The 23,496-nt window shown below is 42.0% G+C and overlaps 1 protein-coding gene and 1 long non-coding RNA gene across 3 annotated transcripts; both read left to right on the top strand.

The window, feature by feature from the left end:
* The first annotated feature begins 665 nt into the window (after window positions 1-665).
* Window positions 666-6,951, top strand: LOC136767969 (uncharacterized). Its single transcript, XR_010821916.1, has 4 exons — window positions 666-907; window positions 2,550-2,567; window positions 3,438-3,455; window positions 5,376-6,951. It is a non-coding gene; the product is annotated as an uncharacterized LOC136767969 (long non-coding RNA).
* Window positions 6,952-7,584: 633 nt separating this feature from the next.
* LOC136767827 (butyrophilin subfamily 1 member A1) lies at window positions 7,585-17,205 on the top strand. 2 transcript variants are annotated; one of them, XM_066721856.1, is made up of 11 exons: window positions 7,585-7,662; window positions 8,648-8,793; window positions 9,619-9,966; window positions 10,486-10,752; window positions 11,122-11,229; window positions 11,746-11,772; window positions 12,074-12,100; window positions 12,516-12,542; window positions 12,872-12,889; window positions 13,888-13,905; window positions 16,305-17,205. In XM_066721856.1, exons 2-11 carry the CDS (start codon window positions 8,721-8,723, stop codon window positions 16,841-16,843), a joined length of 1,452 nt encoding a protein of 483 aa, XP_066577953.1. In that variant the 5' UTR covers window positions 7,585-7,662; window positions 8,648-8,720; the 3' UTR covers window positions 16,844-17,205. The 2 variants fall into 2 exon arrangements, with proteins under 2 accessions (XP_066577953.1, XP_066577954.1); XM_066721857.1 differs by lacking the exon at window positions 13,888-13,905.
* The last annotated feature ends 6,291 nt before the right edge of the window (window positions 17,206-23,496 follow it).

A 23,496-nucleotide genomic window follows, 5' to 3' on the forward strand; every position in this document is an offset into this window, starting at 1 on the left:
GTATATATTGTGAGAAAAATGATCTTTGTCCATACTTTTTGTGTATCTGTAACACAGGCAACAAGGTACCCCTCTGGACCCACACCTGCAGCATTTATGAGAATTGTAATAACTTCTGATAAATGCTGCAATTGTAGGTCCAGAGGGGTACCTTTCAGTGAATTTCAATAAGTTGTATTATCAGTCCAAATCATTCTTGGGTATTAATGGCAGTAAAGACCAGACTGGAAGATATTGGATAAATTATGAATGAGCCATTCATGTAACATTATTCAGATGTTCATGCTAGATCAACAGAGATCAATGCTAGATCCTCCAGCTGTCAATGTTCCTGTTTTATTTTCCAGGAGACTTCTTCCCTGACCCTGGGTGGATGGCATCTTTATTCCTAATCTCAGCTCTCACTGTTGTAGCCATTGCTATAGCAGCTCCTCTTCTGGTGATCCAGTGGAGACGGATGCACAGTGAGTGATCAGTGTGGATGTGTGTCTGGATGCTGCTGTTTGGTAAAGGGGCTTGTTGGTAGAACAATGACATTGCATTACTTACAGCTGCTCCCTGTTTCTTGCACACTGGAGTCCAGTGGTTCTGAGCTCTAGCACAGAGTGGGTTTACTGAACCCTAGCTTTCACACACAAAATAAACAAATAAATTGTGTGCATGATGTATAAAGAAGAAAGACATCACAAACGAATAAAACACAAACGTTTCTTATGTAGCAGTATTAGCAGTGCCTGCAATCACTTTTGTGCTAGTTCAATATGTTTAGGTGTTTTCCTATTCATTCTGCAAATCATACTAAATTCCTTTGTGAATGTAGTGTTAAAACACAGAAGCCTGTAACCAGTTTTACTGATTCCACTTCCTGTATTGTTTGTAGAGGAGGAGTGTCTGTGGGAATTCAAGTGTAAGTAAATCAAGAAAGACATTGGAAACATTTCCTGTAGTCATTCTGCATTCATTAAAATGACATCATTCCCTGATCCTGGGTAGAAATGGAGCAGTGCAACATATATATTGAGGATTCAAGTACAACACTACAGAAGCACAATGTACAGAGCACACAACCTTCACCATCTTGTGTTTAAAGAAGTCAGGGTCCTCTCAGTGTGACAGATACAGTTTATTCTGTTTTCTCATTTTTTTTTCAGTTGGATGAACACTATTAGCTGCACAATGTACAGAAGCATTGAACACAAAAAAGGGTTCCAATAATAAATAGAAAATAGAAAACTACTTAATAATTTATATTTATTCAATATATTATTTCCTGCACTAAAAGACTGCTGTTAATTTTATAAATATGACTTAAATAAATGAACAAAATTAGGAATTTTTCATAGCATATCAATACAGTTGTATGAATCCTATAATAATGTACAGAGAAGAAATTACACCTTTAACCAGCTGTTTGAACAACCATTTATCTTTTCCTATTGTGATAAAGAATGGAAGCTATTAATTACACATCAATATATACATTCACACAGTAAATATTACTGCTAAAGTTAATTACAAAGTATAAGGAAGAAAGTTTGAGTCATCATTGATGTAACTATATTTTTCAATCAAATTTAGCCCTGTATCCCCCTTAAAGATGGAAAACACATTTGCATTTTATGTTTAGAACATATTTAGAGAATATATAAAGAAAAACTGCATTATATAGACATAATCTGTACAAATGCAAGATCAGTTTGAAATACATTTCCCAAGTTACACTTCATGTGAAGTCTTCCCAGAGAGAAATACCACCAGGTAAACTGTACTTATGTTATAGCTACAATGTACTTAAAGTAGCTAACTGTATTTATTTATTATGAAGGGAGATATGTGGAGCAATGAGATATTTGGGCAACTTTGGCTCAGATTAAGCAGAATAAGATACACCCATAGAACAGGGCTATTTGGTCTGTGTTTTACTTCAGTGTAACTACCATTATTATGATGCAACATTAAGGCATATCTGACAGTCATATTGGAGAATACAGGGGGGAAATGTAAATGCAGCCATCCCAGACGACATAGTTGGTCAGGCTATTTAGTAACGAGTACAGTACCTGCCAGAAATAAGTACTTATTTACAATGATAGGCATTGTTTGCATTTTATGTATGTTGATTAGTAAGATATATTGTCTTCTGCCCTCAAATATACTGGAGAGAAACCTTTCCAGTCTGAAAGTGTTGTTGTTTTACCATTAGAATTGTATTACTGTATGTGCAGTGCATCTGCAAAGGATTTCAAACAAACTTCTTTCACGTTGTCATTATGGGGTATTGTTTGTAGAATTTTGAGGAAAATAATGAATTTAATGCATTTTGGGATAAGGCTGTAATATAACAAAATGTGGAAAAAGTGAAGCGCTGTGAATACTTTCCGGATGCACTGTATGTTGGTTGCCAAGTACAATTTAAAGAATTTGACCATGTAGAGAATATTTTTAGTTTTTAGTTTACTTAATTTGCAAATCTGAAAGAGTTAAATTGACATTGATTGAATTAATAAAGCACTTTCATTGGTTGTTAATGGTTATCTTGTTCTCTACAGTTCGTCATGGACAATGGGGTGAGTGTTAAATGAATCTGAGATCACAAGAGCTTGAATTTCTTTTTCTATTTTTCTTCTTTTCTGCTATTTTTACTCTGCATATACATTTATTTTGCTTGCTGGTTCCCTGATTTTCCCCATTCTCTGTATTATTACGGTCTCCCTGTCCTGTGTGTATCTGGAGCACAGCTGCAGGCTGGCCTCCTCCTCTCCAGTCTGAAGCTCATCTGCACCTCCCCTTCAGTGGCCATGCCCCTCTAGAGGGCAATGCCATGCAACCAGAGCCTCAGGGCCGTGTGCTGAGCACTGCCCCCTACAGCTGTGGGGAGACAGAGACCAGGGGCTGCAGTGTCCGCTCTCCTTGGACGCTGTGATGGGGGCTGTCCAGGATGAGGTTGACAGACAGGGCTTCAATGTGATGCCACAGACTCAATACTTTGCAGTATCTGTGTTGCCAAAATGACCATGTACACAGGTAGCCTATAACAGCAGTGCAAACTGCAGGCAGGGACAAGGAAGCAGAACGTGAGTGGAGAAGCTCTGCCGTTTTTCAGATTGAAAACACAGGACAGTTATGAATAAACTTCATTCCATAAGAAATAAAAGTAAATCAGCAGTCTTCTTCTGCTGTTGCTTCTTCTTCATTGTGCACACATAGCCTGAAATTAACTGTTATATGTGTCAGTTTATACATTTTATAAAAGCTTAAGATTACGGAAATATTTGGGTATTTCCAATTGTTTCCACAGTCTTTCTTTAAAAGTTAACATTAGAACTTTTAAGATTGATCTATTTGAATTAACCTGAGCAAAGTTGTATTGCATGTAGGTTTAGTTCGAATACTGAAGCTCCTTCATTGTCACTAATTGTCTGTCTTGTTGTTTGCAGTTCGTCATGGACAGTGGGGTAAGTGTTGCACAGAGCTGATTAGTGAGATACAGGGAAGCACAAACCCAGCCTCTGATTTGTTCACTCAGGCATTGGGACTCTTGTTAAAAAAGAGACTTGAACAGAAAGAAAACAATACAGCAGGAGACAACAGTTTACCACATTAGCAGTGTGTAAATGGGTGCACCCAACTGAATTAACTGACATATTGAATGATGATTATTAGAGAACACAGTTCGGCCCTAAAGGCAGTTACCACATGGAAAATGGGACCTGCTTGGTGTTGGTGGCTTTTGGTGATTTTTCTCTTTTTATTTTACATTTACAATTTGTACATATTCTTTCATTACGGTTTGATTATAATCTGTATATTGTGCTATCTGTCTGCCTGTGCTGTGTGTATCTGAGCCTCAGGCAGTGCCGCCCTGCCTACCAGTGCCCAGCACAGCCCCTGTGTCCCTCCCTGGCTCTGGGTCACAGCGTGCGTCTCTACAGGCCCACGCACAGTGGGGTCCAGGCTGCAGTCTGGGTGCTGCTTCCTCCAGCAAGACCTCACAGGGTCTCTATGGAGCGCAGCTGCGGACTGGAGCACTGTTTGTGCCAAAAGTGTTCATCTGTCAATTTGGTAGTTCATTCGGAAATTCATCACTTTGGCAATTCAGCCGTCAGTTTGGCCATAGAGTAGTAAATTCATCCTAAATGATGATACCTTATACAGACCGGCTTTGGTTAAACCAAGTTTTACCCCCCCCCCCCCCCCGTCAATCTCTTTGCCACCCCTCCCCCCTGACTGGTACAATATGAGCTCATGTGTTTCTGCAATAGTAGACTCTCACAGGCAATAGGCCAGTCATAGACTTTTAAAGGACAACTCAATAGTATTTCCTAAACTATAAACACAAATCTCTGTTTCCTTATTAGCACTGAGATGCGTGTCGTGATTGTGTGCTGTATGATGTTGTGCAGCTCTCCTTTTACTGATTAATACATCAACACATCTCCACTGACTCTGCTCTGCTGAAGCCCCACTGAAGACTTGTCTCTCCCACTGCCTGAACTCCCCTCTCTGTACTGAATTGAAGTGTATAATTATGTGATCTACCTCTCTTCATGATCAGCCCACACTCTCTCACACTCCTACACTGGGCACAGAGAGAGAGATGAAGGCAGAGGGGGTTTAAAGGGAGCTGCTCCCTGTGTGACGCAACATGACAGAGTCTTCAGTGGAGCTTCAGCAGAGTCACTGAGAGTGTGTTTATTAATGGATCAATAAGAGTAGAGCTGCACACCTCAGTACAGCACACAAGCACTGCACAGTCTTCACTCTACTGAGGAAATAGACTGTTTTCTGGGGTTAATAATTTATCAATCAATACTGTTTTAATGATTTTGAACATGTTTCCTTGCTAAATGAATGGACAGACTGTAGTTTCCCTTTCTCTCCCTTCATTAATACCCCCCTTAATTATCCTCACTGACCCCCTGTCACTGAGACAGTGCTGTAGAGTCGCTCAGAGCCCTTAATAATCCTCACTGACCCCCTGTCACTGAGACAGTGCTGTAGAGTCGCTCAGAGCCCTTAATAATCCTCACTGACCCCCTGTCACTGAGACAGTGCTGTAGAGTCGCTCAGAGCCCTTAATAATCCTCACTGACCCCCTGTCACTGAGACAGTGCTGTAGAGCCGCTCAGAGCCCTTAATAATCCTCACTGACCCCCTGTCACTGAGACAGTGCTGTAGAGTCGCTCAGAGCCCTTAATAATCCTCACTGACCCCCTGTCACTGAGACAGTGCTGTAGAGTCGCTCAGAGCCCATGCAGGAGCAGCACACACAGCTCATGTCTGTTTACGTTGTTCACAGTGCAGAAGTAGCTTTAAAAGCACAGTGCGCTGGAATTGTGTCTGTACTCCCAATGTTTTCTGTTGTTTTCCCACAGCTGACGTGACTCTGGACCCTGAGACAGCAGACTGTGACCTGACCCTGTCTGAGGATGGGAAGAGAGTGAGACGGGGAGGGTGGCAGGATCTCCCTGACAATCAGCAGAGATTTGATGAGTCCTGTGTCGTGAGCAGAGAGAGCTTCACCTCAGGGAGACACTACTGGGTGCTGGAGGTGAATGGATGGTGTAGAATAGGAGTCACCAGAGAGTCTGCAAACAGGAGAGGAGGGATCAGCTTCACTCCCCAGCAGGGATACTGGTGTCTGCACTGTGACTCCTCTTCTCTCTCTGCTCTCACTGACCCTCTGACCCGCCTCCCTCAGACTCCGCGTCCCAGGATGCTGGGGGTGTGTGTGGACATTGAGGAGAGATGGGTCTCCTTTTACACAGTGGAGTCCAGGGCTCATATCTATACCTTCACTGACATGCACTTCACTGAGGGAGAGGAAATCTATCCTTTCTTCTGGACCTGGGATGAGGAAAATGATCTTGTGATTCTGCCTCCTGTTGACTTAGAGTTGTAACTGGACATGAATCATAGCAAAATGTTGACCATTTTTAACAGTAGTACTTGGAGGAATGACAGTATGAATGATAAGCATTGTTGTAGCCATGCTATGTAATAATAATTTTGATGATAATTTCAGCGTCAGGTGTCTGGGTGTTTGGAGGTCCCCTCTTCTCCTCATATCCATCAGAGTTTGGGGCACATCTGTGTGTGCGATCAAATCTCAGGTTGTACATTTAAAATGGTCATTGATGTGTTTTTGGGTTTATTGAGTAGTGATTCAGGCAGTGAGGAGCAGCAGTGAAGACTCCAGACAGTGATGTGAGTTCAGACAGGGGTTCAGGACCAGTGTGTCTCTATAGGTGTCTGCTGGTGCTCACATACATACTGACACCCCTGGCCTGAACTCAGCTCAGTCCACTGGATTCTCCACTGCTGCTCTCCAGCACAGCAATGAGACATTACAGGGTGAGGAAGCTGCTGTGTGGCTCCTTCATGTTTGTGAAGTGAGTGAGCGGACACTGTGCTGCATCTAAAGACACGCTTCTCTGTCCTTACCAATTCAGCGACTGTTGCCCCATTGTGGCCAGATCTGGCACATTCAGTCACCAGTTTAGTTCAAAAGTCAAAACATATTCATATTCATAAACATATAGTGAATAATAAAAAATGAAAATGCATTTGTATAACATGAATAAAAACTGCAGATTGCTATGCTTATAAAATAGTCGTATTGTCTATTTTCATTGATCCAGAAGGACGGTGCTGTCGGCTCTCTCCTGTGCTGCCCTGGACAGAGAGGGGCTGCTGGGGACAGAGAGAAGTGAGCTCCACTCTGATCTGATTGACAGCTGGGCAGGAGCAGCGTCTGTCCCACAGAGCTGACAGCCCCCCGGGCCCCATCACTGCAGCACTGAGCCACAGGACAGGGCTCTCAGCGGCCCTCAGCTCAGAGTCAGGGACAGGGAGGCACACCTCTGTCTCAGTACTGAATCACTGCACTGTTACTCGAGGCTTGAACACAATACAATCAATAGACTTTCCAACACGCATACATAACACAACACATTGTTTTTTGAGCTGTTTATTATTATATTGTCAATGTGTCTGTCTTGCTGTTGACATCCTTGTCTAAGTGTTCTGTATCAGGAGCCACATTTCCATTGCAGATAAGAGGGCGAGTCTGAGCGCTGGCTGGTGCCGCACATCTCAGCTCATATTGTGTTTTGTCAGCCAACAGGGAGGTGACTGACAGACACAGAGAGAGAGAAAGTGAAAGTGAAGGAGAAGTGCTGCTCTTCAGAGCCGAGAAATAACCCGTCAGGACTGAGACTCCGGCTTGTGTTTGTGTTCATGACAGAGCAGCAGATTTCTGTGAAGAACAAGCAGAGAGGAGAGGAGAGGAAGGACAGGGTCACACACTGCAGTGACTGACAGACACAGAGAGAGAGACAGTGAAGGAGAAGTGCTGCTCTTCAGAGCCGAGAAATAACCCGTCAGGACTGAGACTCCGGCTTGTGTTTGTGTTCATGACAGAGCAGCAGATTTCTGTGAAGAACAAGCAGAGAGGAGAGGAGAGGAAGGACAGGGTCACACACTGTAGTGACTGACAGACACAGATAGAGAGACAGACAGTGAAGGAGAAGTGCTGCCTGTGTGCGCAGCTGCGGTGCCATTACTGAGTGAATCTGCGCTTCAGCTCCTCCTTGTCTCGGTACTGGGTTACAGACACACAGCCGCCCGACCGCCTCTGTGACGTCACGCTCCTGTGCACAGGTGACTCTCAGCTTAACTTCTGTCTCTGAAACTTTCTTTATATCCACCTTTGTCCAAACAGCAGGGTCTTTCTGTATGTGTTCAAACCTTGTATTTGTACTTATACATATACAACATTTACTTTAACTTCCCTATTTTTAAAAAAGAAAGTAAAAGTGCCACTGAAGTTGATTCCCGGGCGCCATTGCTGCTGCATGTCGTCTTGCTGGTATTAATGTCGGACACATTGAATACATACACGTCTCTGATCTAAAATGGCAGCATTTACAGCTGAAGAAATGTGTGCACAGTGTAATACTGTGTCATCTTGTGTAATATCAGTAAAGATCAATAAAAGGTCTCTGTATTGAACAGCATTAAAGGCATTTGCAATTCTCTCAGTATAACAGCTTTATGTTTCTTTACTTAGCTTGTGACACACCGTGCGAAATGTGAGTAATATTTATTACATTGTTTAATACATAACTCTTTTTTTAATATGTAGACGAGTTAAACGAACTTAAGGAGTGTAAGTCAGTGTTTTACTTATGGCTGCCATTGGCGAAGGGAGTTTTTAATTTAAACTTGTTTTAATTCGTTGGATTTGATGGATAAAGAAAGTAAAAATAGACCTGGAGAATGTAGAATTGGGACTGTCTGTGTGTGAAAACTGTAAAAAGCACTGGATCTGTCAGTACAAACAAATGTAGTAATTACTACATTCAAGCCATGTGTTTTCACTGCCAGCCTATAAAGAGAAGACATCACACACCAGTCCTGTATACAAGTCAACTACAGACATAGACCTGGAGAATCGTGTTCAATAATAATAACACACTTATTGTGTTGACACCATTTGTGTGTCGAAATGAAAAACAGAGACTTTCCACTTATTCAATGAAAACAAACGGGTGTTTCAGTTACAGACAGTGATCAGATTGGACTCCTTCTGTCTCAGCGATCATTAGTCTGAATCTGTTTTCCTCTCTGCTCTCCCCTCCCACAGCCCCCTGACACTGACACTGCTCTCCAGCTGGGATTGGCCTGTGAGTCTGTCTGTCTGTCTGTCTGTCCCAGGGATGAAGTCTGACCGATCAGAGTGGCTCTGTGTGATTGTCCTGCTGCTCCAGCAGACCTCAGTGTCAGGATCAGGTACAGTGAGGACACGTTTATTCTCCATAATGAACTGAGCTCAGACACTCAACAGCAGGGCTTCAACACAGCACAGCAGCCCAGCGCAGCTCAGCTTCAGCTTCTGCACCAGAGACACAGTCACTGCACAGCTCACACCAGTGACAGCCGACACACAAGCTGCTTTTATTTTGCTTCCCTGTATCTCAATACTGTGGACTAAAGTTCAGCCCAAATTCCCTTTTCCCTTTTCTCAGCTCCTGAAGTGAATCCCATTGTGACTTAGTCTGATTATTTATGTTCTCTACACATCTTAATGTCTGTATTATTATTATTATTATTATTATTAATAATAATAATAATAATAACATATTTATTTCTTAGCAGACGCCCTTATCCTTACAAAATATAAGCGCAATACAAAGTGCATCAATACAGTACAGTTCAAAGGCAAAAAACATCACAAATTCAAATTTACATAATACAGTGCAATTTCTAAGCATATAACATTTTACAAATTACAATTTACACAAGTGTTTACAATATATGAGGTCTTGCATCCTGGATTGTAAAAGCTGATGTTAGGTCCCAGTCAAGGGCCAAGCGAAAGGGAGCATAGAGGGAATCAAAATAAACAATACGAGTACTAGTAAAGCAAGGCAAGTAGGAGGGTAAAACATTGTGAAGTGCTATATTTCAGGAGAGTAAATTACTAAATTACAAGTACTGTCTATTATAACTGGCATCTGAATTTATTATGGTGCTCTTTTCGGGAATGGCTTAGAGCCATTTCTTATCTCTGCATGTTTGTTTAAAAGTCCAACTGTGTGTTATTTGTCTCTCCAGAGTGGTTTGAGGTTCTTGGCCCACGTTACCCCATTGCTGTTTACCCTGGAGAAGACACTGTTCTGCCCTGTTACCTCTCACCCAACATCAGCGCTGAGGACATGCAGATCATGTGGTTCAGAGAGGGCCCTACAGCCCCTGTCAGTTTATATCAGTCTGGACAGTATAACTTTCAAATGCAGATCCCATCCTACAAGGGCAGGGCTGAGCTTTTCCCAGAGGAGTTCAGGAAAGGCAACGTGTCTCTGAGACTGAAGGATGTGCGCGGCTCTGATGATGGACAGTACAACTGTATGGTTCTGTCTGCAGACTCGTATGAAGAGGCTCTTATTGACGTGGTTGTCAGAGGTGAGTTTTGGGCTACAGTTTCACACTGATCATCTCAACATCAGTGTTTGTACTCATACTTACAATAATACTGCAGCTGTTACTTAAAATATATTTATTTGTCCTGTAATCCCATAATATTTCCATTGTAATTCTAGTCAGTTTTAAAAGTTTAATTTTAGAATAAATTAATATTTAAAGCATTATTAATTAGTGTTTTTTATATAAAATAGTTTTATTTTCATACAGTGTCACCCTACTAGTGTTGTTTAGTCCAATTTGCTCTCACAGCAGTTGAGCAGATCTGATCACAATGCTCAAAAATAAATATTTTAATTTTATTATATTTGTTTTCTGAAACTTGATGTTTTGAAATCTTTCACTTCCTTTGAAAGAGCCCAACAGTGAAACAATTCTGTGTTTTACTTCCTGTATTTTTTAAATCATTTGAAAATATATTTTAAAAATGTCTAAACTTAGACAATGAAAGATACAATTAATCTGCCTAAGGAACATGAAAGCTGTTGTCACTGTTGACAGGTCGGCCCTCAATGTCCCTCCACTCTGAAGGAGGTCAGACCCGGCTGGAGTGCAGGTCAGATCGGTACCCTGAGCCTGCAGTGATCTGGACAGACAGGGACGGACACGACGTCACATCACTGTCCAACACCACAGAGCAGAGAGACAGTGAGAGGCGTCTCAGTCTGAGGAGCTTCATCCCAGTCAGACAGGAGTCCAATGTCTTCACCTGCCTGATTAGAAGTGCAGTATCTGAACCAAACTGGGAACCACAACTCCACATACCCAGTGTGTATTAAAAACTGGATATTGTGACAGCTTTTATGGTTGAGGTTATTGTAGTCAACACAGAACATAATGACATGTTACCTAAACTGCTTAACTTATCTGAGATTTCTCTCCAAACGTTTATCTAGATCCTGCTGTTCAAACTATCAATCTGCATAATATCTAATAGACTGTTTTCCATTATTAGATTAAGGTCTCTCTTTGTATTCTCTTCCTCTCTGTCTGTGTTTCTTAACTGGATAAAACATTAATCAGAACGACCCACAGTCTCGTCCCAGTGCTGTGTGGCTTCATCAGTAGGGATCAGGCCAGTGTCTGAGGAGCTGAGTGTCAGTTCCTGTGTGTTAATGCTGCTGTTCTGTTCTCCAGGGGACTTCTTCCCTGACCCCTCTGGGTGGATGGTGTCTTTATTCCTAATGGCCGCTCTCACTGTGGCAGCAGCTGCTCTTCTGCTGATCCAGTGGAGACAAATGGACAGTGAGTGTCTGGATGCTTGTGTGGCATTTCATGAGTTACATAGATAGTGGACAGTGAGGAATCAATATTAATGTGTGCCTGGATGATTGTGTGTCTCCTCATGAATTCCCTAGAACACACAATGTAGTTCACAGTCACCAGGCCAGGATCAGTACAGACAATACTAATGTTTCTCGCAGTCACGTTATGTATCAAACCAAAACAGTTGTTCCTCCATTCACCTCACTGCTCTCCATGTGACTCTCACTCTGTGAGGTTATTTCACTAATCCAGGGGGTAGGACGCCTATAACAGTCAGTCAGTGATATACTCAGTGTTTTTTAATGTTTGGGCAGCAGTTAAGAGGAACAGTAAGTCTACCAATCCCTCAGTTTGAGGCTGCAGTCACTCTGTCTTTTACCCAGCCTGTCTGTCCCAGCTGGACCAGTTAAACCAGAGCTTCATCACTGGCAGTCAGGAGTCTGTCAGCATTGTTATTCATTCCACCCTCTGTATTTTATTTTTATTTTTCTGCAGAGAAAGAGACACTGTTTGAATCTCAAGGTAAGTAAATTAATACATTTGAATCCTCTTCTGTAGCAGCTCCTCATTCATTTGAAGTTTCAGGACCATTAAAAGGACTTGATTACAGTCCATTCCTATATGATAGGAATTGAAAATGTAATTAAACATGTAATACAAATATAATAATACAGGAACATTCATTTTCAAATCAATTGAGTATATCAGTAAAAGACCACAAATAACAATTTGCATTACATTTGCAAAAATAATACATATAATGTGTTTGACTGTCTTTGATCTTTATTAGATTAATGGTCTGTTATGTTTGTTTTATGTGCAGCGCTTCCTGTACTTCGCAGTCAGCTGGGTAAGTTTTCTGCTACCATTGTGTGGAGCAATAAGATAAAAGAACCAGCAATCAAACGTACACTGCACTGCAGCTTGTCTGTGTTCAAGTATTTGACCCCGTTAAACAGATGGTAAAGAATCGTGGTTCAGTACTGCAGACTGTGCAGCTGCTTGTGTTGAGTCAGTCTGAAGCAGTTTCACAGCTGACTGATACTGGTCGTGTGTAAGTCTCGCTCTGGGGCTGCTAATAACACACAACACTGTGTGAGCTGCCATGTAAGACTGCTAGCTTAAGTGTGCAGCAATAAATACATACACTGAGGTGTTTTCCAGCACTGCTATTCTTTACTACAGTGCTGTGTGCTGTAGTGTGTATTTGAAAGTGCCCAGGCCTGACACCAGTGTCTCTGACTCACTCCTGTGTGTCTTTGCAGATGAGGAGTATCAGTGGACATTCAATGGTAAGTAAATCCATAAAGACATTGAATTCTCCTCTATAGTCAGTAGGCGTCCATCTCACATAGCAGCCCTTTAAAAGCATCACTCCTGCTTTTACCCACAGAATGAGCAGATTGTCTCAGTGTGAATAAACATTCACTGTCCATGGGTTAGTATTATTAGTAGTGTTTAGAGGAAATAAAGGGAAATGGGATGCATTTATATTATTACAATTTTTACTTATTCAGTTTTTTTATCATCATAAACCTAAACAAAGTGGTATTGTCATCAGGTAGAGGTGCAATATTAAAGCAGTTTCCCTGTCATTAATGGTCTGTCTCTTTCTCTGCAGTTCGTCATGGACGATGGGGTGAGTGTTTAATGAGTCTCTATGAGAGGCAGGGAGACACACATCCAGTCTTTTCAGACACATGAGACAACAATTTAGTGGGTCAGGAATTAGTGCATTTTTCCATTATTATAGGTACAATATTACTGTGGTGAGAAGAGAATCCAATTTGACCATTAATATTGGTAGTTCAAGAAACCAAGGGAATAATTTACATTTCTTCACTGTTTCCTGAGTGCTGGCAGCCTTTGGCAAGAAAGCTTGAAAAACAAATAAGTAATTTTCCGCTTTCCTTTTTTCTGTGTGGACTTATTCCATTTTTATACATACATGTTTTTCACTTTGTGGCTGGCTTATTTTCTTGGCCCTCTGTAATAATAAGTCTTGCTGGCTGCCAGCTCAAAGCTGTGGGGAACTGAGAGGCCAGTGGCTGCCGTGATGTGACAGTCGTGTGAACCTGGCAGACAGGGCTGCAGGAGCAGTGACAGCGCAGAGACAGATATGCAGCATTAGCTCAGTCCAGCGCTTACACACATAATGTGTCTGAGGAGGGCAGACTGCAGGGCTGGACTCGGAGAGGAAAAGCAATGCAAAAACACCCAGAAGCATTGATGCTGAGGCACCTAAATGGACAGAGAGGGAAAGAGACAGATAACCAAGGACAGGACAGGGCAAATATACAGGACTTACAGAAATGCGTTTATCACTGCAGAGCAAGGGCAGCTTTGTGTTGTTAGGGTAACTAACGTGTCTAAACTGAATAAGCCAGAAGCATCATCCTACTTCAAACATGTACTTTAAAAGTTTTAAAAACATCATATGGTAAAATAAACATATAGTATTAATATTAAAACAGTGTTTATCTTATTGTAATCAACCTAATCACAGTCATAATTGGCAGTGAGGTTTACTTTTATTTAACCCATGGCCCTGTACTGGATGCAGTGGTCATTGAAAGTGGAGGGGTAGAATATTAAAGCCCTTTTAATTGTCATTAATGTTTGTCTTGTCGTTTGCAGCTCGTCATGGACAGTGGGGTAAGTGCTCTCTCTGGATGCTTTATGAGAGGCAGCCTCTGCAGAGCTGACACAGCCACCGGCCTCTTGTGAAACATCTCTACTGCAGTTTAAGAAGATATCACACTATAATTGATGTATAATTTCATGGTGCTTGACCAGGAGAGACAGGTGTTTTATGATATGACTCAGTGTGTGACAATGGATTCAGTGTGAAGAAGTACAGCTGTGACAGATCTCAGTTCATTCACACTTTATTAGGGCTTTAAGTTCTCACGCTCATGGAAAGTCACATTAGATAATTTTCCTCAGAAGCATGAACATCATTTAATGTCCGTAAATGGTCTTCTCGTGGTGACAGAGGGGAGGGAGTTCAGCTGTGAGCTCTGTGTCCTCCTCCCAGCGCAGGGCTGATAATAATGGCGTCTCTCTGTACTGCTCAGACAGGAGTGTTGATGCAGATGGGCAGTTGGGCTTCGAGGACCAAGTCAAGCCCTTACAAAGGCTGTAAAAAAAAATCACCCGAGGTTATGGCACTTCATCGTTCTTTTTCCCTGTCTGCGATTGGGCCACTACTCAGTTCTCTGACTTCATCCAAAGCCAGCAGTCCAGGGCTGTCGTTTTCAGGCAGGGTCATTATGAGTAAGAGTCGTCGTTGTCCAGTGCAGGTCAGTTCACAGATCGGGGTCTCAAATCCAAAGCGGGGGAGGTGGGTACATTACCCTTCTATACTAATGTCTCATGAGACAGAGGTGTGTGGCAGGTATTTCTCCAGAGATCATAGAAGGGGAGAATAGGGAGGCACTTCATCTGCAAATAGTGCCAATCATTAACTGCTCCCCATGGGGTGTCACACATGATACTGATCACACAGGGACACATCACCTGATTGTTTTACTGGGAAAAGGATTTGTATATCAATATTATTCCTGCTGTGTGCACAGTGAGTCTGCGGTGGGGTATTTACCTGTGATACAGGAGCCCTCCTACCAGGGGCAACACCAGGGTAGTTCTTGGGGCGGTGGGTGTCCCCCTAAATCTATCCACCTCCCTGCAGCCAGTAAATATATCAACCACAATACGCTGCCCTTTTGTTTCGGGGAAAAAAAATCACCAAATCTCCAGCAAACACCTTCAAATGGAAACGCCATCCCTTGAAATCCATGTCTAATTCAACCCATGCAGTATAAATTGATGTACCTGTACTTCTCTCTGTTATAAAAAAACAAACCGCAACAAACATCATCCAATCTGACAAGTTCTGGTGTTTCCAGCCAATCACTGCAACAATAGCAATTATAGGAATTACTGCAGCAAGTCCAGTGGCAACACTGAGCCATTTTTATTGCAGCCTTCAACAGAGACTCACAGGATAACTGTTAAACAGGTCTGGTCATGATTAAAATCAATAAATCAGTCATTGTATCTGCATCTGTATTGTATGCAGTTAAGTGTAAGCCTTTATCTCTGAATTTTACATTCATCTTTTGAAAGGACGAGTGAATAGTATTTCCACAATGATGAACACAAGCCCTGTTTGCTCATCAGCACTGGGCTGTGTGGTGATGGTTGGTCTGATGGTGTTGTCTTGCTCAATGGCCTGCACTGTGAAAGAGGGTCAGGACCTCGTTAGCATGTGGCTGCAGATAAACCAGCTCGTCAGCTAAAGTCAACAGGAGTCGCATCACATGCATGGATGTGTATTCATTATCCTCGTCAGTTACTGTCAAGTGACCGTGGTCTGTCAATAAACATATATATTTACACCACGATCTGCACCAGCACTGCTTACATACAGAGGAAAGCGCATTCAGTTCGTTAATAACAGTAACTGAAGCCTCGGCTCCGCCGGTTTGAGCGCCGCGTCGCTGTTTGTAAAGCAGCCGCTCAGATCCGCCTGAGGAGCAGCAGCGACGTGTTAAAAACACAGAGACACCGCGACTCACCTGACGAGACAGGACTGTGTCTGTGTTATTATCTGTGCTTCACACCATCAATACACGTTTCTGTTACACACATTAGGAGGAGCTGGACGTGTAGAGACGACATTATATTCACACCAGCAGCGGCCAGTTAACCGGCTCTGAACAGAGGAAACCGCATGAACTTAGTTATTCACATGAACTGCACAGATACATTCACTATGAACATGAAACACACAGTTACATGTCGAAATCATGGATCATCCTGAATGAATCATTAACTCAATCGGATACTTACATCTCTGCATTGACGCTCGGATGTAGAAAAACGGCACAAAGGAGAGGAGGTTTGTTTGCAGGTTTGCAGGAGAAAATGGTTGCCTAAGGACATTTGCAGAAAATGTGATGAACTAAATGTTAAACACTTGAACACTAGAGGCGACACGTCACAAGCTAAAGGTCTTTCTGATCCCAGTGTTTCCTCTTGTTTTCCCACAGCTGATGTGACTCTGGATCCTGATACAGCACACTGTGCACTGACCCTGTCTGAGGATGGGAAGAGAGTGAGATGTGGAGACAGACAGGATCTCCCTGACAATCAGCAGAGATTTGATTACAGGTCCTGTGTCGTGAGCAGAGAGAGCTTCACCTCAGGGAGACACTACTGGGTGCTGGAGGTGAATGGATGGTGGAGAATAGGAGTCACCAGAGAGTCTGCAAACAGGAGAGGACGGATCAGCTTCACTCCCCAGCAGGGATACTGGGGTCTGCACTGTGACTCCTCTTCTCTCTCTGCTCTCACTGACCCTGAGACCCCCCTCCCTCAGACTCTGCGTCCCAGGATGCTGGGGGTGTGTGTGGACATTGAGGAGAGACGGGTCTCCTTTTACACAGTGGAGTCCATGGCTCATATGTACACCTTCACTGACATGCGCTTCCCTGAGGGAGACAAGATCTATCCTTTCTTCTGGACCGGGGATAGAAACAGAGACCTTGTGATTCTGCCTCCTGTTGAGACTGAAACGGGACATTCATGAGAAAATCGTTATTATTATGATGATGTCGCTCTGTGGCTCCTGCGCTTCTATATATATGTTGTAAAATAAGTGTCTCTTATTAATTCAGTTATTAGTTCAGCTCTGCAGCCTCACGGGTTTCTGACCGAGTGAAACACCTTCGTTCATTTAGGAAATCAACACGTTAATAACTTTCTCATTATTACTATGAATATCATGTATCATGAAATAAAAGTGTGATTTGCTTGATTTTGCACTGAAAAAACGAAATAAAATCTGAAAATGGGAGATGTTTCAAACGTTATCACCCACATTGAGAGGTTTCTATTGGTATTGGAAAACGATTTGTTTTTTTAATAAACTTAAAAACCTCTATTTACCTCCATATTGTGATATTTTGTCCAGTAACGTAATTGAATGAAAAGACAAACTCGTACAGAATATGGGTTAATTGTAAGTGCTGCTGGAGGCGGGGCTTCAGTCCAGCTGGCAGCGAGCGGATTGGCTGGAGCTGAAACAGCGCTGCGCTCTGACTGGCTGGTTTTGAGGCGGAGTGACGTGCGGATCCTGCTGACGTCACTGTAGAGAAATGGCGTCTGTGCTGTGGATTTGCTGTCCAGTAGCTGCGAGTTGAGCTTCATTGCCGTGTCTGTAGTGACATGATGTCCCTTGTGTCCACAGCAGTGTCACAAAGACACAACACTGTCTCTTACACAGCGCTTGATTCAGCTGCTCTTTTGATAAGCCTGTGTGTGTGCATTGGTTTATTTGTTTAATTATATTGAATTTACAGTTGGGCATTTCACCGCTCCAGCAGGCCTTATGGTTTGATAATGCTGGATCTGGAAGCTGATTGGCTGTTAAAATAGTTATTTAATACACAGAGCATGAGTGGGGATTACACTGCTACCACTACTAGCCTACTACTACAACTAATAATATTAATGGCAATTCTGCATGTGTGCCACATCCTGAGGTGTGTTTTATTGGTTCAGTTTGTGTCATCAGAAAGTGTTGGCATGTTGATCAGAGGGTTTGTCTGTCTGTCTGTCTGTCAGGTGGAGTGAAAGTAAGAACTGCACCTGCAGCTGTGAACACTGGGTCAGGTTACAGCTCCCTCAGATGGAGGCTTAAATAGAGGATCAGTCTGTGTCTCCCATCAGCCGTAACTGTCTCTCCAGAGCAGGTCTGACGCCGGGACTCAGGGACTGATCCAGCGGGTAACAGTGTGAGTTGATCCTGAAGACCTGTCAGAGGGAGGACTGGAGCTGGAGAGACGCACAAGGTGAGCACAGGCTGAGTTTCATTACAGCTCTCTGTGGAAACACTGTGGCCTCACTGGGGAAGAACAGGCAGTAAGACATGACATTTAATGATGTGTTCCTACTAGTAAACTGAAACTACTTACACATTATTGTAAACGCTGTGTTCGTTATAATGGGATGCATGACTCAATAAATGTGCACTGTAGCGTTATGTTGGGTGTATTTTGATAAGAGCATTTTAGCTCTGAGCTGAAGCACTGATCTAAAGAAGACCTCTCCCCCCAAAGTTATCAGATTTCCTTAAAGTGTGGAACTGGTTTGCATCAAAGTGACAGTTTTGGGAGGATGGCACCGAGAAGAGGCCAAATAGTTTGGAATCCTGCTATGAGATGTCTGGAGGAGGGGGCCTGTAGGTAATAAAAACTCTTTGAACTGGACGAGAGCCGAAATCCTGACATAGAGCTACGAACCCGGGCCAACCGGCATTTCCAAAAGATGGCATGGATTGACATGAATCAAGCCCCCCTCCAATAGGACACTGGGTCCTGAAACCGAAATCCAATCTCACAACCTCAAGAACCAATCACCTATTGATCTGACAGGCGTATAAAGGACAGCACACGGTCTCTCTCTCTCTCTCTCTCTCTCTCTCTCTCTCTCTCTCTCTCTCTCTCTCTCTCTCTCTCTCTCTCTCTCTCTCTCTCTCTCTCTCTCTCTCTCACCTGAACCAGTAACTCGTTGCCACAGCTCAACTTGTAGCTCTGTTGCCCGAACCAGAAACCAACTAAGTCTTTGCCCGCAACAGAAGAGTTAAACTGGGAGAAGGAGATTGAGCCGTACGAAGAATTCTTTTAAAGGACTTTATTAAATAAAGAACTTTACAGACTGCGCTGCCCGCCTGTGCCCACCTGATCAGTGGAGTTTTACAGCTGTCGACTGAATACGAAAGTGTCAGTCATTTAAATAGCTATTTGAGTCTTAAGAAACTCGACCCTTGGAACAAACAGGGCCCTGCTTTCCTCAAAGACTTTGTCTTCAAATAACTAGGGTGGAAACCCTGCTTACAAAGAAGATTTTGTGCACAACCTTGGAGTCTTCAAACCAGTGGAAAATCTGTTTGGAAAAGACTCTACATTCGCGAAACCCCAACTTCCAGGTGCATCGACTGAGTGGAAGTTCTTGGACAAAGCCGAACCGGACTGCCTTTGTTCCAAACCACACGGACCTCGTGCCGTGTGCTGTTATCTGAGCCCGAAGACAGAGAGGCCTCTCTGCGACGAAGTTCAGATAAGTTTAACAGTTTGGAGTTCATGATTCATGACATTTGAGAAATCAATTAGAAATGTCAATCTGTGATTTATAACTCTAGAATGTGTAATATCATTTAGTTTTCTTAAATATAAATGTGTGTTGCATTAAACTGTTTTGTTGATAATTTTAGAAATAAAATCTGTCAACGCCGAGAAATATCTTCTCATTCCTGTTTAACTGTTTAGTCTGAAATTGACACAAGTTAATAGACATTAGATTATTGGTGGCCCTGCCTATCCTTAATCATTGAATAATAATCAGTTAAGGGAAATTGTGGTAACAAGTAATGATAGGATCTTTCTCGGCACCTAAACGTAAATGAGACTGATATATATATAACGAGAAGTTACCTGACATAAATACTAACCTGCGTAGTTATTTTATGTGTGACTAACAATACTAATGAGAGACTCACCTTCGTCTTACTAACCGGTATTGTAGTCAATGTGTTTATAACCTTTTTTGTTTAATGATTTGTGTGTTATCATATGCGATCCCATGGTCTTTGATTTGGTCACGGAAGTGATTTGTCTTTGATTTGTCTTTGATTTGTTGATCTAGAGTTGAATTTTAATTAGTTTTTCCCTTTTGTATAATTAGTGTAGTGCTACATTTAGTCTTTGTTTTTGAATAAATTTGACAATTTATATCTTTGGAATTGGTGTCTGCATCCAATTATTACAGAAATTGAGTTCTACAAGATTCCAGGATTCGTGATAAGGTGATACTATAAATTCACTTCTTTAATTGAAATTTATAAGTGTACCTCATGCTACAGCACTAATAGAATAAATAATTGAGCTGATAAAGAGGATCAGGAGATTATTAAGTAAATGTTTAATTAAACAGACTACATGACCACCTTGTGCTTTTCCCAGAGGGGTTCAGGAAAGGCAACGTGTCTCTGAGACTGAAGGATGTGTGCGGCTCTGATGATGGACTGTACAACTGTCTGGTCCAGTCTGCAGACTCGTATGTGGTTGTCAGAGGTGAGTGTTGTGCTCCAGTCTCACACTGATCATCTCAGTACACACTCTGTCACTGACAGTAATCCAGACACCCCTGTACTGCTATGCTAATGCCCTTCACAGCTCTGAGCAGGATGTGTGTGCAGCTGCTGTTGCTGTCTATGGCGTCTCCACACACTGCAGTCTGGTGTCTGACTACACTGGGACTGAAGCCACAGCAGCTCACAGGACTCTCCTGGGAATGGGCTGTAGTCGGTGACAGAGCATTGCAGTTGGGGGCCAGAGCACTGCAGCTGGCACAGCTGGCACAGAGCAGACCAGTGTCTGTGCTCATGCTCACTGTAATAGAGCAGATTGTATCAAAATGTGCATTTGAGTTCTAGCCCTCATATTTTTTTGTATTATGATATCTTCAGAAGTTAACTATTTCAAAATATAATTTTCCCCAAATAACTTAATGCCAGGAGATTTTAAAACCAAAATCATGTATTGTTATCACATAGTTCTGTACTTGAAGTTACACAGTGCCCACCTACTGATATTCTTCAGTTGGTTCAGTGCTTGCTGTAGCAGATTTCAATTTCTATTCTCATGTCTTTATTTGCTTCCACTTTTTTTCTCAGTATAGTAATTGGGGTATAATATAATAAGGCACTGTGACACCTAATTAATTAATATATGAATACCACAGGATTAAAACATCAATACCTCATGAACTCTTCTGAGTTCTGATTTTGAGCACATGAACCCTAATCTTGTTATACATGTGATTAACATACGATTTCAGATGAAGTACATGACATACTCAGTTGTTTTTCCTGTGGTATTCATATATTAATTCAAGAGGAATCAGTAACCCTACATCTTGACAGCACTTAGCTTTCACGTCCAGGATGTAGGAAGTCTTTTACTGTACTTGCATAAATTGTAATTGGAATTTGTAAAATGTATTTTTGAATTGCTGTATTTTAGCTAAGTTGAATTTGTTATGATTGATACCTTGTACTTCTCTGTATTTTGCACTTATGTTGTAAGCCGCCCTGGATAAGGGCGTCTGCCAAGAAATAAAAATAATAATAATAATAATAATAATAATAATAATAATAATAACATTAGGGGATACAAACAGTTTTCTGAAACAGGTTTTAAACAGTTTGTCTCCTTAGAAAGAGCACAATCCTGAATACAACTTTTCTGTGTTTAACTTTCTGTAAAAAAAAAGTTGTCCCTCCACTCTGAAGGAGGTCAGACACGGCTGGAGTTCAGGTCAGAGGGCTGGTACCCTAAGCCTGCAGTGATCTGGACAGACAGGGACGGACACGACGTCACATCACTGTCCAACACCACAGAGCAGAGAGACAGTGAGAGGCGTCTCAGTCTGAGGAGCTCCATCCCAGTCAGACAGGAGTCCAATGTCTTCAGCTGCCTGATTAGAAGTGCAGTATCTGAACCAAACTGGGAACCACAACTCCACATACCCAGTGAGTATAAAAAAAATGATATTGTGACAGCTTTTATGGTTGAGGTTATTGTAGTCAACACAGAACATAATGACATGTTACCTAAACTGCTTAACTTATCTGAGATTTCTCTCCAAACGTTTATCTAGATCCTGCTGTTCAAACTATCAATCTGCATAATATCTAATAGACTGTTTTCCTTTATTGGATGAAGGTCTCTCTTTGTATTCTCTTCCTCTCTGTCTGTGTTTCTTAACTGGATAAAACATTAATCAGAACGACCCACAGTCTCGTCCCAGTGCTGTGTGGCTTCATCAGTAGGGATCAGGCCAGTGTCTGAGGAGCTGAGTGTCAGTTCCTGTGGGTTAATGCTGCTGTTCTGTTCTCCAGGGGACTTCTTCCCTGACCCCTCTGGGTGGATGGTGTCTTTATTCCTAATGGCCGCTCTCACTGTGGTAGCAGCTGCTCTTCTGCTGATCCAGTGGAGACGAATGGACAGTGAGTGTCTGGATGCTTGTGTGGCATTTCATGAGTTACATAGATATATATACATAGTGCGCCCAACTCCTGAACACGTGACGCAGTGTACAGCCAGCAGGACAGTAGCTGCAGGAAAACTGCAGATTGTTCCTACAGACACAGAACTAACCCCTCCATCCACAGCACTGCTGTCAGCAGCTGATTCTCTCTGTGAGCTTACTTCAGCGGTGATGTCAGTCTGAAGGTCTTTGTCGCTGTTCCCATTTGATATTTTCCTCCCTGATGGACCAGTAACATTAACAATTATTAAAAGGAATAAGGTTACAATGTTGTATGAAAAATATTAATTGAAGATTCAAACTGATTTTGTTCATAATATTAGTAATTATGGTACAAAGGATACCATATGTAAAATTGTTGTCAAGACACAATTTACACATTTGTATTTTTGTAACCCTGAAATTAAGAATGATATATTAAACAACATAAATACCAAGATTCACAGCTGTGATTAACTTTACCTTTGGATAATACTGATAGTAAGCATATGAAACTGCATCCTCACTCAATCCCCTCCCACAGTAAACTGTTCTCCTAAGATCCAGAACAGATGTTCTGCTTTTTTAATTCTGTCTGTGTGCAGCACTCAAACATTATATAATATGTTATATCTGTCTGAATCACTGTGTCATATGTACATCTCAGCTAGTATGCACCAACACTATGTTGTGTTACAGCGCACTATGACTGGTCTGTGTATTTTAGTACCAGTGAAATGTTGAAGCCTGTCAGCACTGTTATTAATTCCACTCTTTTGTTTTTAATCTATTTTCTCCAGGCGAAGAGAGACTGTGTGAGTCTAAAGGTAAGAACATTAAACAAAGAGCCACTTGGAACTATTATCTTGGACAGATCTGTTTTTATTTAAAGTTTCTTTACAGTAAAGTATTCCAGACTTTTCCTTCATTAATTAAAATGTGAAGTAATGCAAAATATTTGTTGTGATCAGATGTGTGTGTGTGTGTTTGTCTAATGTAATTAGATTTGAAATATTTTAGAAAAATATTGCAATAGTAATATATACAGAACAATGTATTAATTAATATCAAATTATCATAACCTGTGCTGGTGCTCACAGTACACATCCTCTCTGCTACAGCACAGCTGCAATTCATTACAGTCAGAGGAAG

This window comes from Amia ocellicauda, chromosome 14 (genome assembly GCF_036373705.1).
Source record: "Amia ocellicauda isolate fAmiCal2 chromosome 14, fAmiCal2.hap1, whole genome shotgun sequence".
Taxonomy (NCBI): Eukaryota; Metazoa; Chordata; class Actinopteri; order Amiiformes; family Amiidae; genus Amia; species Amia ocellicauda.